At 50.9% G+C, this 15,734-nt stretch overlaps 1 protein-coding gene across 1 annotated transcript; it reads right to left on the bottom strand.

Moving 5' to 3' along the window:
* Window positions 1–1,410: 1,410 nt before the first annotated feature.
* On the bottom strand, window positions 1,411–15,213 carry DELE1 (DAP3 binding cell death enhancer 1). Its single transcript, XM_011219772.3, has 13 exons — window positions 15,057–15,213; window positions 14,050–14,164; window positions 13,832–13,955; window positions 11,580–11,727; window positions 10,479–10,640; window positions 10,132–10,220; window positions 9,934–10,030; window positions 7,126–7,268; window positions 6,138–6,296; window positions 5,952–6,044; window positions 3,543–3,708; window positions 2,767–3,006; window positions 1,411–1,993 (listed from the first exon to the last, which is right to left on the bottom strand). Exons 1-12 carry the CDS (start codon window positions 15,085–15,087, stop codon window positions 2,768–2,770), a joined length of 1,566 nt encoding a protein of 521 aa, XP_011218074.1. The 5' UTR covers window positions 15,088–15,213; the 3' UTR covers window positions 1,411–1,993; window position 2,767.
* Between the last annotated feature and the right edge of the window lie 521 nt (window positions 15,214–15,734).

Raw genomic sequence — 15,734 nt, 5'->3', positions numbered from 1 at the left:
TCCTAACCCAGGCTGGCCCTCCTGCCAGGGGCCACTTCCCTACCTTCCCCGCCGCCCCCGCATACTGCCTTTCAGGGCATTGACGATGAGTTATTATAATGGAATTTTAATGGCAAACGCACAGCAGCGCCTGGGTCTGTGGATGAAACCATCCCCTGGGGCCGTGTGGAGACCGCAGTGACTGCACAGCCAAGGATTTTTGGTCCCTTGACAACAACTCTCTCACGACTCTTCCATCCTTCCTCTCCACAAGGAGCTCTTACAAATATCCTCCCTCCATGTTTGGCACCCCAGACTGAATCAGTACTTAACCTGTAACGACTGAGGGGGAGGGAGGGCATCAACACAGGACACCCACCGTCCTGGACATGTATGAATGGCTCCTCCCCCCCGCCCCCGGGAGGAATCCGGAACCCAAAATGACAACAGGAAGGGAAGAGGCTAAAGAGTTGGACTCCGCAGGAGGGCAGGAAATGACAGTTTACAGAAGGTGCCTCAGGAAGGTTGACTGACAATCTGCACAGAGCTGGGCTCTGGGCTCTGTGTTCAGCTCAGGCTGGTGAACACTGGGTTAACCAAGTTCTTCACTGCAGGACTTCTTGGAACCTTAAAGATGCTGATGTGCACTGTGAATCTATAAAAGAGGGATGTCTGGTACAGCATTTCCCAAACTTATTTGACCACAGAAACCTTTCTTTTTTTTGCAGAGAGATTAGTGCATTGTACAACCTAAAAACATAAGCTCTAACCAATGTGTGTATGGAGTCCCTACCGGCATGGGGCCTTGTGCTAAGTGCTAAGGATACCAGAATACAAAGACAGTAAGGTCCCAGATCCCAAGGAGCTATCTGTGGGAGGCAGCTGCATGAGGGGACCAGCATGCAGGTGTGGAAGCCAGTGTGCAGGGCAGCCCTGGAAAGGGAGCAGCAGTCGAGGCGGGGGGCGGGCACTGGAGCTGGTGGAAGCCAGTGGTGAGGGGAAGGTGCTGGAAAAGTGTGGCAGGACCCCCTAGAGGTTGGGAAGAGAAAGAGAGGTGGACACCATAAAGGGAAACATGGACAACCCTCTCCCGCCCAATTCTTCCCACCTTTCAACTAGCGGGGCTGGGTGCTCTTCCCCATTTGAACAGCTACTAGAGGGTTTGGTCTTCAGTCCTTCCCCCACCCCCACCCCCACTGCATCTATACTATTGAACTTGGGCTAACATCCAGAAGCCAGGGAACAGCTATGCACAAATTCAGTAATTGGAGTCATTAGCGTTGACTCAGAAATCATTTTCTCCTAAGTCTCTCTCTTGGAGAAGCTTTTAAGACCCTTCAAATTGGTTAATGGAGAGTTTAGAAATGAGGTTGGAGCCTCAGCTTTCAGCTCCCCCTGCCCAACCCCCAACATACTCAAGGGCAAGAGTGATGAGATAATCCAATACCTATTTTATTAAACTCCCATCCATTTCTGGCATATTGTTCACAAACAAGGATCTCGAAATCTATACTTTCCTGCTGTGAGCCTCCAGGTGCCCAGTCTCCATTCCTCCCTCACGCTGGCCGGACCACAAGAACACTTGCACGTAAAGCTACAGTGTGAACTGGCGCAAAAGAGCCCCGGGCCGGGAGTCAGGGGACCTGGGTCTTCTCCTGGCCTGGTGACTCATAAAGCCACGTAACCACGGGCACCACTCTGCCTCCTTGGGCTTCAGTGAGGACCAAGGTCCTTTCTACAGCAAAATGCCCTACACGGGCTCGGGAGGGTAGAAGGGCAGACACCAATGCCTTTGGTTTACAACTGAGAAAACAATGTTGCGGGTCAGTCACTGCTTCAAGCTGACAGGGCCACGACCTGGGTCTTCACACACTTTCTTCTTTACTGTGCTGGGGCAGGTGCTTAAGGTTCTCTGGGAAGCTGAGCGGGTACCTGGCCTCTGCCCTGGGACTCAAGTTGTGGTATCTCTCTGAGAACCCACAGGCTACCTTCTTTAGGGCTGAAGTGAGAAGGTCTGAAAAAATTAAGCAGATAGGTCAAGCATGTAGGCAAGAAACTTGTTCCTTCCAACTCAAAGGTGAAATGGGAGATAATCATGAATCCATAGGAGATGACCGAAAGTGAATGTTGGGGCTTATCTTGAGAATGGCCCGATTCAGTGTTCCCTAAATTTTAGCCGTTCACGGAACCAACCTTGTGGTTTTTGCCACCTCTCTGGATCTGTGCTCCCCTTTATCCAATTTCACAACGTTTTTCTTTAAATGGATTATTTATATCTGTGAAACCACAATGTGCTAGTCACATTTTTATATTATATATTAAATATCCAACTCCTAAGAGAGCAAATACTGAGGACCTAAAATCCTCTTGTGAACCACCAGAGGCACACACATCAGGTGTTGGCAAAAACTGATGTAGTCTGAGCCTGAGGAAACTGAGGCATGTGAGGAAATAGGTAAGGGGTTTACTCAAGGTCATAGGCTAAGGTGAGGTCCAGGGTCTCTGGACCCTTCAGCAGAATTTTTCACATGTCACTGAATGAATCCCTTTTGTGCACAGAACCAGAAATCACCGTGAATGTTTCCACTGCTCATCTGGGAGGCTACCAACTAGGGGAAAGGACAAAGTCATTTATGAGCCATGCACTTGAAATTGCTTGAGAACCTCAGCTCCCACCGGCATGTCCACCTTGGAAAGGGACAGTGACACCTGTTCTTGTTACCATCCAACCTCTCCGCCCTCCCCCCAACACGAGTGAGAGGCACCAGTGCCTAGGTCTTATCTCACCTTAGCCAAAACCCAGTCTGACGAGACTCCTTTCCAAGGGGTAGTTGTGCGGGGGGAGAGCCCTGCTGGGGGCTCCGGGGCTGGCTCCGAGACGCCCACTTCTACAGAGGAGGCCAAGGTTCCCTGTGCTCGAGGAGTGTGGGAGGCCGGAGGCTCCTGCCAGCAGAGTGTTGAGGCTGTGGAGGGAGGGACTGGAGAAGGACTTCAATCCTCTAACTGCCAGGTCGCTGGGCGCCAGGGCTGTGAGGAGAGGTGAGAGCAGCTCTTACTCATACTGTGAGCTCCTACTTTGGAGCAAGGACTTCATAAAGGACGTAGTTGCCTCTGCCGTTGTTAACCCAGGCCAGCCCGAGTGACTCTTGAGTGAGCAGGACTCTCAGAGCCCTTGAAGGGTAACTCAGGGCAATGAGGCAGTGCTGGGATACCGTCTCTCCTGGAACATCATCACAGCAGCGACCACTGATTCACGACCTGCTGTGTGCCAGGTTGTGCTAAGAAGCCCTCTAGAGCCCTCTCATTTAATCCTTACAACCCAACGCGAGAGGTACCACTGGTACCCTCACTTCCGGAAGTGAAGAACCTAAGGCTCAGAGACACCGAGTCTAAGTTCAGTGACAGAGCGGGGCTTAAAACTCAGGTGTATCTGACTCAAAAAAGCTGTGCTCTTGCCCATCATCGGGGCAGGAAATGGCAAGTGGACCAAGGGCTACTGCCACCCCCTTCTCTGTCACGGGTAATCAGCTCACGAGAGGGTACCTGTTGGCTTCAACACACACCTTTACGTGTTGCCTCCATGGAAAAGAGGGTCCGCAACCTCTCCTGGGCAGGTTCATTGCCCAGAGCGGCTGACTGCTGGTAACATCTCACAGCCTCTCCCAGGTTCCTCTGCACACCAAGGCCCTTCTCATAGCAAATTCCCAAGTGGTACCTGCTCTGTGAGTCCTAAAGGGGAAAATGGACAGACACACAGATATGCACACATGCGGGAGTGAACAACTGGAACGCAAAGGCAAGAGGAAGGTGGAGCAGTCAGGAAAGCTGGGGCTTCATCCGTGCAGGTTCAAGGCCCAGTCCTGGCCCCCCCGTACCAAGGGATCTCAAGTTGAAAAAGCCAGAGGCCCGGAGTTTGCCCAACACAGAGGAGATGGGGATCCTTCTGCCCAGGGAGCTTCGAGCCAGAGCAGCGCGGCAGCTTCTCTCACCGAGGCTGGTGATGAAGGCAGGCAGAAGTGAGGGCCACAGGGAGCAGCCAGCCCAACCACGGGGAACCCGGGAGTCAGGCTCCTACTTCAGCTGAAAGAGCCAGGAGCAAGAGCGGAGGCTAGGCCTCCCAGAGGCCCTGCATGCCTTTCTGAACCTCTGCCCAGGCGCTGCAGAAATACGGTACAGAGAACATTCCCCCTTTGAAAGGTGAAAAGGCTCTGGATGCTCTCTCGTCTGAGAACTAGGAGGCAGTAGTGGGTAGGGCTTCGGAGCACAACCTGCAGAGCCGGACGGCCTGGTTTCCAGTCTCGGCTCCTCCACCTACTGTGGAGGAACCTCAGGCATGCTATTCTACGCCTCTGTGCCTCAGTTTCCTCATCTGTAAAGTGGGAAATAACAGTACCTACCTTACTGCATTGTTACGAAGATTATATTCTTTAATACATGAACAGTACTTAGGTTATGTTATTATTATTTTCATACCTTTAGATGCCCACATCATTAATCTCTCCCTCTCTGGTGGATTATTATCCTTATATTCAAGCCCTCAACTTAAAAAAACAAAATACTCTGTTGATTCCCAACCACAGTCCCAATTCTCTTCTACCTTCTAGCGTCAAATTTCTGGCCAGAGTTTCTGTAACATGCACACCAAAGTCTACGTAATAAATATGGTGGACTCACGGCCATAGACCAGCTTAGAACACGGTACCTGACACTCGTAGGCCAAAACACCCACCCTGCCACACTGCTCAGTACAAACCTACAGAGACACAATTCCTACTGGAGTGGGTGAGTGTGAGGACTGTGCCCAACACCGTGTTACCTAGCATCCCTTTGCGCACTTCTCCTTCTAGTGCGCTGGGTGGCTAACGCAGACCAAGGGGCCCCCGGGCTTGTCCAGCACATGAAGAATGTGAGGCTCCCTCAGGAGCCGAGGAGGGCTCTGGGGGTCCATCAAGGAAGGCAGGCACAGAGGCAGTACTGGCTAGTGACGTTGGTCACCTTTTGATGGCAATGACAGGTAACACCGAGTGAAAATAAGAGAGTATTCTGATGCCCAGGAGTTCGATGAAGCTATCACTGTGTTGGCCCCAAGACACAGAGGAGCAGCAGCCCCTGCGCAGGGCAATTCTAGTCCAGGCACGTGGCTTGCTTTAATCCAGTACTCCTGGTCCTCCAGGAGGCCACCCCCCAAAAAACTCCTGGTCAAGTACACTTGAGGAATACAGCAAACCAGAGATGGCTTCTTGGTAATTCGCATAGAGGGAAAGCTCTGAGATCTCCTGCACTGAAGACACCTGGTGAGCTCAGTATTTCCAAACCCCTAGGACCATGTTTTCCCTGGTATTATGAACACCCCGTGGAACTGATACTCTGGAGAACACAGTGTAGATCCTGCAGGCCGGGCGCCAATGCCCCCCGACGTCTGGCGCCCCCCCAAACTGCTCCGCGTCTTCTGACTTCCCTGCAGCGCACTGCTCCTGAGGCGGCACCTTCCCCGTGCAGCGCCGACCAAGTGCTCGCGCACCTGTGACCTCAGGTAGCTTGTGATCCTCACCCCCACCCCCACCACCACCCCGCGAAGCAGCGGACAGGCGAGGCAGTATTATCTCGGTCTCCGAGACGAGGGAAACGGGAACAGGACGCAACCGGACGGTACCGCGCTGGTCACTGTAACAACCGGCTGTGGAAGAAACCCCGCCTTGGAGCACTGAGTCATTTCTGTGCGGCAGATACTCCTCCCGCGGCTGGTGTGACAGCACCAGCACCTCTCGCAGCCGGGCGTAAGCCAGCTCCCCGCACCACCAGACCCGCCCAGGGCTCGCACAGGCGGTCAGGGACCGTTAAGACTTGAAGCTGGCCCAGTGTGTTCCTGTCCAGCTTCTCGTGTGCACCCCCTGGAGCTTGGTACCAGTTCCCAAATCCCCTCCTTCCTCAGACTCGATCCCCAACATGCCGGGACGCTGGAGATTGCCTACCCCGTTGTTGGCTGCGAGCCAAAAGTATTTCACAGCCTTCTGCTCATCCAGGTGTGGCTCCTTGGTGAAAAGCACCCCGAGGAAAGCTTGAGCCTGTGGTCAGGGAGGAAGGTAAAAGGTTATCTCGCTCCCTTCCAGGCCCCACGTGATCCACGTGCCCAGGAGAGACCCCACCTGGGCACTCACCTCTCTCAGGCCCGAGTCTGCAGCCTGCTTCAGCATGGACACTGCCCTCTGCTGCTTAGGGCCCCCCGCAGAGGCCGGGCCTTGCAGCAGACACCTGGCATAGCGGTACTGAGCCAGGCTGTGGCCCTGGCTGGCAGCCAGCTGGTAGGAAAGGGCTGCCTGGGACAAAGGGAGAGACCCCCAGTCAGTGGGTACCCCTGCAAGCCAGCTTTCCCGCCGAGTGAAATTTATAAAAATTATTTTAATTAAATAGGACATAATCAATACAAATCAATCAGAAAATACAGAGAAGCCAAAATTTCAAAATACAGATAAATTGAAAATAGAAACCCGAAATTCCAAGAAACTCTGCCTCCTAAAGATCATTCTCCACTCACCTTTCAGTTTACAGCTTTGCAAATATCTTCCCACACACACACGTATTTATACATACACGCATTACATTCACACACACACATATATAAATGCATATGTGTATAGGGAGAGAGAAACAGTGAGAGAGAGAACAACATTCACAATTTTGTAACCTATTTTTTCATTTAACAATACACCAAGAATGTCTTTCCCAGCCAGTAAATACAGGTCTAGTGCATCATTTTTAAGACCCACAGAGATATTAACCAATTCACCATTGAAGGAACTTCAAATTGCTTCCCTCTTCTTTTTTTTGCCATCATATACAATTCAAAGAAATCCACTCTTGTATATAACATCCCTGTGTACTTATGCTACTTATTTAGAATGAATTAATCCATTCATCAAGGTAAAGGTCTAGGTCCTGAGGATACAGCTGCAGAGAAGAAAGACAAGGTCCCCGATTCCTTTTGAATCTAAATTCCTAGAAGTCAGGAGCTGCTTCTTTTTCTCTCGTGGCTGAGAGAAAGAAGCTGAACTCCGCCCAAGCCCTGCCCACCGCTCACTTCTGGAGGGCACCTCTGAACAGTGCAGCACGGTGGACAGGCCTGGGGACAGGGAGAGGGTGCAGTACCTTGCCAAGGTCCCTGGGGGTGCCTCTACCATGCTCGTGACACAAGCCCACGTTGTACTGCGCTTTGCTGTAGCCATGGTCTGCCGCCTTCTGGAAGTAAGAAAAGGCTGCCGTGTAGTCCCCATTCCTCATGTTCTCTGTGCCTGTAAGAAAGCACGGGGTAGAAACACAGCTTCCTCTGTGAACTTCCCCACCTCTTTGGCCAGATACTCATAGGCTGCTTTCTTTCTTTTTGGTGCTAGACACTTCGCATGTTTCCATCCTCCGAATGTTTCACTGGTTTGCCAGATATATCAGTGGGTTCCGTCCTCCTAGACAACGTCCTCTTCTTGGTGACAGCATCCCGGTCTCCCTTTGGAAGCAGCCGTCTCCCTCCCCCCACCCCATTCCCTGCGATCAGTCAATGTGCTGTGCTCTTCCCAACCAATAACTCCCTCACTCAGGAATTGGAATCTTAAACCTGGTTGAGGCACGAGAGAAAACAGCTTTTACAGGTTTATTCTGACAGCAGCATTCTGAAGACACTGTCCCTAAGTTATTACCCACCCCGGATGCCAGGAGCTTTCCTGATTCCTGTTTTTTCTGACCCATGGCAAGTCAATATATCCTAACGGCTTCCTTCTGTGCTTAAGTTAGCCAGAGTGGGTCTAGGCTGCTTGCTACTAAATGTAACTGGTAACAGCTGATACTGTTAACCCTGCTTTAGGAGGAAATTGTGAGAGAGAATATAAGACAGCTGTGACCTGATCTCAGGGATGTCAGATAGCCAAGCCCATGTTCATCGTATCATCCAAACAAACAAGCAAATGAAAAACAGAGACGGGGCTGGGCACAGCTGAGTCCCCATTCAAACCTTTGCTTGAGCTGTCTCTCCTGCCTGGGGTATCTCTCTGCCTCCACCATCAGGCCTTCCCATCCTGTTTCTCTGGAAACTTCAGACCACACTCAGGCTTTAAACACTCTTTTGGCATGCATTTACTTAATATACAAGCCTTTTTCTATGAACTAAACTGTTTCCAGAGTACAAGCCCTGTCTCCTCAATTAGACTGCAAAATCCTGGAGGCAGAAGCAGAAAAAGAATGTAGAAGAAATAACTTTGCATAGGGTGAAAGCTCTATACAAATGCAAAATATGATTATGGCTTATGCTCCCTTTGTGTTCTGCCACACTGCTTAGCATTGCTGAATAAATGAATATATGAATGAAGGAATGGGCAAGAAAATTCTCAGAAGACTGTCTGCCTATCAAAATCACAAAAAGCTAATGAGGCAGAAGCCAAGTTCCATTCAGCCCGCAGTGAATTAAAGTCACCTCCCTGCTGCCTGAAGATTCGTTGTCCAGGATTCAGAACCCTCTGTCCTTGAGAAGACTCAAGAGGACGAAGGATCCCACCCTGTGCCCATTCCCCAAGCTGGCTCCCTGATCCACCTCTCTTCTCTGTCTCCTCTGCCTCTAACCTAAATCAAGACACCATGAGGCTTTGCTATGCCATCAGTAACAGCTTCCACCCAGTCTCCTGTTTCCTCTGGCATCCCTGCCCTCCACGTCTGTCCATACAACAGCCAGAGAAATCTGAAAAAGTAAATCAGATCATGTGACGGCCCCTCCTCCTACTCCAGTGTAAAACCCTCCATTGGCTTCTTATCTCACTTTGAAAATCCACACTGCTTTGTGGCTCAGAAGGCCTTGCCTGATCTGGCCCCTCTCTGCTTCTCTGACTTCCATCTTTTTCTACTGTCCTGGTGATCTCTAAGTTTCAGCCACACTCACCTTTCTTTTGTTCCTTTAACAAGCAAAACCCAATGCTGCCTCAGGACCTTTGTACTTGCTCTTCCCTCTGCTTGGAAAGCTCCTTCTCTGGATGGAAACAAGACTGGCTTGCTTTTGTGAGTCAAGCCTTAGTGCAAAGTTCTTCCCATCGGTGAGGACTTCCAAATCCAAAGTTGCTCCTTCCCCAAGTCACTGACAAATAGGAGTGTTCCCCTATTTACTTTTCTCTATAACATTTACCACTATCAGAAATTCTCTTATGTTTGCCAATGTACTGTTTTTCTCCCCCCCATCCCGATTCATATGTCAGTTCCATGAGAGTAAGGACTCTGTTTTATGAATCACTGTATCCCTAAAAGCTAAAATAGGGCCTAGCAAAAGGTGAAATTTGTACTGAATGAATCCCAGCTTCTCACCCATCTGCCCATTATCTGAGTTGCCACATTAAAAGGGCTGAAACTTAAGCCAAGTCACCATGGAGAACAGGACAGATGGTGGAGGGGCACCTGGAGTCTCTGGATATAGGTTCCTGTTTGGGCACTTGAGGGCCTGCTCCAAACCTCAGGAGCCTGCTCTTGCCTAAATGTGTCAGAAAATACAAGGTATCCTCCAAGATTTCTCTTCTCCTTAAATAGGAACAGAATTTTCAGGTAAGCATGTGGTCAATTCAGCTAAAGACTATATTTCCCAGTCTCCTCTGCAAGGAGGCGTGGCCATAAGCCTACATTCTGGACAATGATTTGTACAACTTCTAGGTTGAAAAGGAGTGATCCTTTAGCTTTCCCACCTTTACCCTTCCAGAAAAAAGCTGAATAGCCAAACTGGATCTTGAGATGGAAACCAGTTTTAAGAATAGCAGAATCAGGAGGATGGGTCCCTGACACCACTGGGCCACCATGCCAGATTTGGTCTGCTTACCCAGGAGAAAATAAACTCTCTCTTGTTTAAACCACTCCCTACCCTAACTCTGTTTGAGCAACCCCATACCCTTTCCGTTTTCCCATCTGCCTGCCTTGATGCAAGGTCCACCCAGTTACCCAGGAAGTTGAAAGCAATGGAAACGGTGAGCTGGAAGAGCTGCTGAATGGAAGTCACAGCCTCCTCGAGGGAAAGAGTTTTTGATTTATCTTGTTCCTGGGGAAGAAATATAAAGACTCATCATGGGACGGTTCATTGGAACTGCCACCTGCCCAGGGGAATGTTACGTGGAACTGGAGGCCAAATCTGAACAATACCTGCTTGTCTACAGTGGGCTGAGGCTGGGCTGGCTTTGCCCTGTATGGGAAACTACCACTGGTGGGCAGGAAGCTGAGATCACCGGGATCTGCAAGGAGAATGGGTGACACCCAGTCAAGGCAAAGGAGAAAGTGTGGTTTCTCCTTTTCTCCCACTGTCCTAGTCTCCCCAGCCCCTCTAGCCAGAGCCACTGCTAGGGAACAGAATCATTCCAAATTGCTCCAGAAAGCAGGGGCCCTAGAGGAATGACAATTCCCTTATCCGGCATATGCAGAGACAAATGTCCATCTGCCCAATTCCCCACCCGCCCCCTACTTTGGGCTTATTCTAGGAGGTGGAAACATACCTTCCTCAGAGGGACCCTGAAGACCAGATGCCCTCAAGGAGCCGTGTGAAGAGAGGTTCTCGGGCTGAGTGGAGAGTTCCTCCTGGTCCAGCCTAGGTTCCCTGGGGCCAGTATACCTGGGAGCTGGGCCATCAGGGCTGGGGAGGATGTGCCTCCGAAGTGCTGGAAAGACCCAGTAAGCGCAGCCACATCAGAAGGGGATCAGCTTAGTCTGCTCAGGCTTGACTGAATGTTCTCTGAGGTTTGGGGGAAGAATGGGGAATCTCCTCTGACACCGCCTTCACACACCTCGACATCCCTCCTCCATTTCCTTTGCTGGCTTCCATTGGTAGGGGTCCCCATTTATGCTAATCTCCTGCCTTAGATATAAATCATTCCTCTGCCTGAATTCTTTCAGTAGCAGGGGGGCATCTACCTTATTCACTGTTTTAGCCCCAGCAGCTAACACTTTGTTTGATAATATTGATCATGATTATAATCACAAGATCTTAAACTAATACTTACTGGGTACTTACTATTTGCCAGGCACTGTTCTAACTCTTTGACGTGTATTAACTCATTTACTCTTCCCAAGAAACATATGAGGTAGGTTTTATTAATTATCCCATTTTATAGATGACAAAACTGAGGCACAGGGAATTTAAAAGTGATTTGTTCAGGGACACAAGACTAGTATGCGACAGCTCTGGGGCATGAACCCCGACACTAACTCCAGGGCCTTAACCATTAGGCTGTCCTGCCTGGGTACCATGGTACATAATAGCTGTTCAATGAAGATTCACTTATTCATGAATGACTAACCAGAGAATGACCCAACTGGCTGAGGGGTAACCAGGAAGCCACGCCCAGTATCTAAAGTACCCTGGATCCCTGTGGGGCTCCCTCCATGGAAGGTAAGGGGAGGACATGGGAGGACGCTGAAGGGCAGGTGTGGCCCACACCCTGGGTGGATAGAACTTCCTCACATTCCCCTTCCTCTGACTTCAGATAGGAAAGGCAAGGAGCTGCTGATGGCTCTTTTCCTGAGGTGTGTCCAGAGACGCTTCCTGGCCCAGAGAAACTCCCAGCCTAGCCCTCCTGTCCCTGGGACTGAGAACTCACAGGAGCGTGGATGCCACCAGGGAGATGAGAGGAAATGGTCCAGGGGACTGTGCCAGGAGCAGTGCCCTGCTTGCCGAGGTCCTGCTGGCAGGGACGACTGGAAGTGGATCTGCTTTGCCAGCTGCAGGGCCAGCACGGCCAGAGTGCCCTGGGAAAGACAGCACATCAGGGACCCGGCTTTGCACCAGTCACTGCCTTCAGTCTCACCCTTCAGCTCAAACATCACTTCCCCAAGAAGCCTATCCTGACTCCTGGCTGAGGCCAACTAATCCTCTTCCCACACCCAAACTTCCCCTGTAGAGCCCTGGTCACATGGTACTTAAATAATCACCCCGACAATTATTTAGCTAAGCTCTGTCTCTCCTGTTAGTCTCTAAGCACCATGAGGGCAGGAATCATGTGTGTCTTGCTCACTAATGTATCCCCCGGAGCCCAGGAGAGTACTAAGATATAGCACCAATAAATACACGCATGTATTTATTAAATGTATAATAAGTGAATTAATAAATAAAGTCTAAGCAGGCAAAAAGATAATATGGTAAGCTGGGGCCTGGCCACAAATGCAGTGACAGGTCAGAGTTCCCCATCAGGTTCACTCTCCTTCTCTAGCCTAGGGCACAAGTCTTCTCTTCCCTCTGCCCAAGCCAGCCCACCAGAGACACATTCACAGGTACAGGCCTGCTGAAGGTGTCTCGGTGTCTCTTCTCCAACAGGTCTGTAGAAGACCTAAGCTAGCTCCTAGCCCAGTGACTTCTTAGTTTTCCCTGCCCCTTCCTGTGCACACCCAAATACTTATTTATTAGAACAGGCGCTGGGTACACTGGCCGAGACAAATTACAGTCTCTGTCCTCATGGAGTTTACATTTTCACTGAGGGAGAAAGACAAATTTTGAGTACACAGAGAAATAAACACAACAACTACAAGTTAAGCTAAATGCCAAAAAAGAAACAAATCAGGAGTTTTCACAGAGCATAAGAGGGAGGTCTGAGAAAATAGGGCATCAAGGAAAGCCTCTCTGTAGGGGTGATATGTGAACTGAGGCCAGAAGGAAGAAAAGGTGCCAGCATGTAAAAACAGGGACATGTATCCATGGCAGTGGGGACAGCTTGTACTCAGGCCCTTTCACATGGTCAATAGTGACAGAGCTGAGGGATAGCATCTGGACCCCTGGAATCCGGGCCCAGTTTCTAGAAGGATTCACTGTGGAATTGCTCTAGGGCTCAGATCTTTGACAAACTGGGAAAATGCTCTGCTCTCCGGAGTATGTTATGCCCCTAGTCCACAGCTCCACAGAGAGAAGTGGCCCTGCCACGGAGACATTCCAGGGTCCATTCTGCTGATGACACCAATTTACAATGAGACAACCGATCCTCAGGGAAGTCAAGTTACTTGTCCAAAGTACACAGCATGAAAGTGATAGGGATGAGATGTGACAGAAGCGAGAGTGATGTGTGCAGAACCTGGATGGCAAAGGGTCTGCCTTGTTGGACCTAGTGTTTGCTACTGAGCACCTGACTTTATAGGTCAGAGTCAAAAATATTTTCTGAGCAACTATCATGTACCAGGGTCTGTACTAGGTTTTCTCTGTCCCTTCCCGTGCACACCCAAATATTTATTACAACAGGCACTGGGTACACTGGCAAAGACAAGTTACAGTCTCTGTCCCCATGGAATTTACATTTTCATTGAGGGAGAAAGACAAAATTTGAGTGCACAGAGAAATAAACAGTAAGCTGTAGAGCATGGTAGCTAAGAGCATGAGCTCCAGATAAATATGGTTTCTCTACTTCATAGCTGTATGACCTTGAGCATGTTACTTAAAGTTTCAGAGCCTGAGTTCCCTTATCTATAAAATGGAGGTTATATTTCCCTTGTAAGATTTTTGTAAGGATTAAAGATGATAATGCATATACAATATTTACATTAATACATAAAGTGTTAGCTATTTAGTATTTTTCATTGTAAGCTTCATCGAGGCAAAAATAACATCTACCTTGTTCTCCACTGTGTCACTTGTGCCTAACAAAAATGCTCAGAGAAGGTGTTAAACAAATGTTTATTGAATAAAAGGAGAAAGAAGGCAGGGGGAGGGGGAGCAGCAATATCTCACCAAATATGTCCCAATGCCATGGGTTACTCAAATTTTGAGTGTGGGAACAATGATGCCCTAGCTCTTGTTTCTAGGCTGTATTTCCATGCAGGGTCATTCTCATCCACACAAAGGTCAAGGACAGGACTGGGGAAGCCTTACCCATGATATGGCATCCCACAAGGTGTTTGGGGAAACACGGGTAGACATCCACTGGAAGGCATCCTTCCATCCATGAGACCTTGGGCCCCTGTTTGTGCCTGGGCCTGAGCCATGGGGGCCCGACCTAGATGAGGCAAGAAAGGCTATCAAGTTCTATCCCAAGTGGGAGGAGGAGGAGGCCAGAGGAAGAGATGGGTGACAGAATGGGAGTACCTCACCTGTCAAAGCTGGGCACAGGAACTACCAGGTTGGAGGAGGCAGCCTGTGGCCCATCTGGGTTGGTGGACTTGGGGGTCACCCCCCGGAGGCCAGGTCCCAGCCGACGGGGAAGAGCTGTGTAGAACAACAAAGATCAAGCACCTCGACATAAACAGAACTGAGGCAATGGCGGTCCCACTGATCTTCCCTCTGCCGTCTGACAGAGCCCCACCCCAAAAACCCAGGAATCACTGGCATCTGCCTCTGCAGTTCTTAAACAAGGACATACAAGGGACTCTTTTGCCTAGTACAGTTTCTTTTTTTTTTTTTTTAGATTTTATTTATTTTTTTGACAGAGATAAGAGACAGCCAGCGAGAGAGGGAACACAAGCAGGGGGAGTGGGAGAGGAAGAAGCAGGCTCATAGCAGAGAAGCCTGATTGTGGGGCTCAATCCCAGAACGCCGGGATCACGCCCTGAGCCGAAGGCAGACGCTTAACCGCTGTGCCACCCAGGCGCCCCGCCTAGTACAGTTTCTAAGGCGCCATCCAGAACCAATTAACCAGGATCATTCGGGGCAAAGTTTGAAAATGCTCCCCAGGTGACTCCGAAGTCCTCCCAGGGCTGACAATCACCGTTATAATAAAATTACCGGACTTTCACACACAAACTCGCTCAATGTTTGACTCTCCGTCTCTAAATCCCGCCTTTTCTCATTGGCTCCGCCTACTCCAGCGGCCCCTACTCATCTTTCATAGACTTCCAGAACCGACTATTTGACTCCTCCCCCCTCCCAATAGCTCCACCCGTCTCCGTGGCTCCACGCTCCACCCTCTTCCCATGCGCCCCACCCACACCGCGATTCCTGGGACCCCCGACAGGCGAGTGTGGCCACGCCCACTTAGGCCCCGCCTTCCCTCAACTTTAACCCCGCCCGCTACAGCTTCGGCTCAGTCTTCTTGGGCCGTCCTTTTTCTCTAGCTCCAAGTCTCAGCTGCCTCCCGACCCGCGGCTCCGACGTCCCTTACCTCGGCCCAGGAGTCCCGGGAGGCGCCACATGTCGTCGCCAACAGCATAGAGAACTCGTAGTCCAAAGACGGAGGCCAGACCACGGGACGACGGCTAGAAGGACCGCTGCGGCCCCCTCCGAATGGCCGAGTCCTGAGGAAGCGCTCAGCCAGCCAATTAGAATGGGGAGCAACCGGAAGGTCGGCGCCGCACGAAAGGAAGTGGGGGTGTGGGCGTCTTTGGGGCTGGCGAGGAGGTGAACTGCTGAAGGGCATGGATGTGGGCCCGACCTCCCCCTGGAGGAGGTGTCGCTCGCCGCCCGCCCGAGGGTGGGGAGAGCGCGCAGCGGCGGGGGGTCGCAGGTGGCCGAGCTGAACCGCGTCAGAAACGGGACTGTGCACAGGCGGGGCTGGGGTGGCCTCGGTAGCGCAGGACAGCTTTGCAGACACCGTGAAGACGCGGAAGGGGAACCCTGTTCCCCAGCCCCGCCACTGGACGAGTAACCAGGGCCAGGGGGCGGAGGAGAGAAGCGCTAGGGTCGGACGAGAAAAGCCCGTAGTCCGAGCTTTCCCGTCCAAGGCCCGCGACTAGGAGGTGCGGGCCCGGACCGACGGAGTAGGCGGTGAAAAAAGGCAGCGTTCTGATTCCGGGGTTCCAGTTCTGGCTCCGCTTTGTGTCACCGTGTCGCCTCCGCACGA

This window comes from Ailuropoda melanoleuca, chromosome 3 (genome assembly GCF_002007445.2).
Source record: "Ailuropoda melanoleuca isolate Jingjing chromosome 3, ASM200744v2, whole genome shotgun sequence".
Classification (NCBI taxonomy): Eukaryota; Metazoa; Chordata; class Mammalia; order Carnivora; family Ursidae; genus Ailuropoda; species Ailuropoda melanoleuca.
The sequence above is the reverse complement of the archived record's forward strand: the minus strand, read 5'-3'. Positions and strand labels throughout refer to the sequence as shown.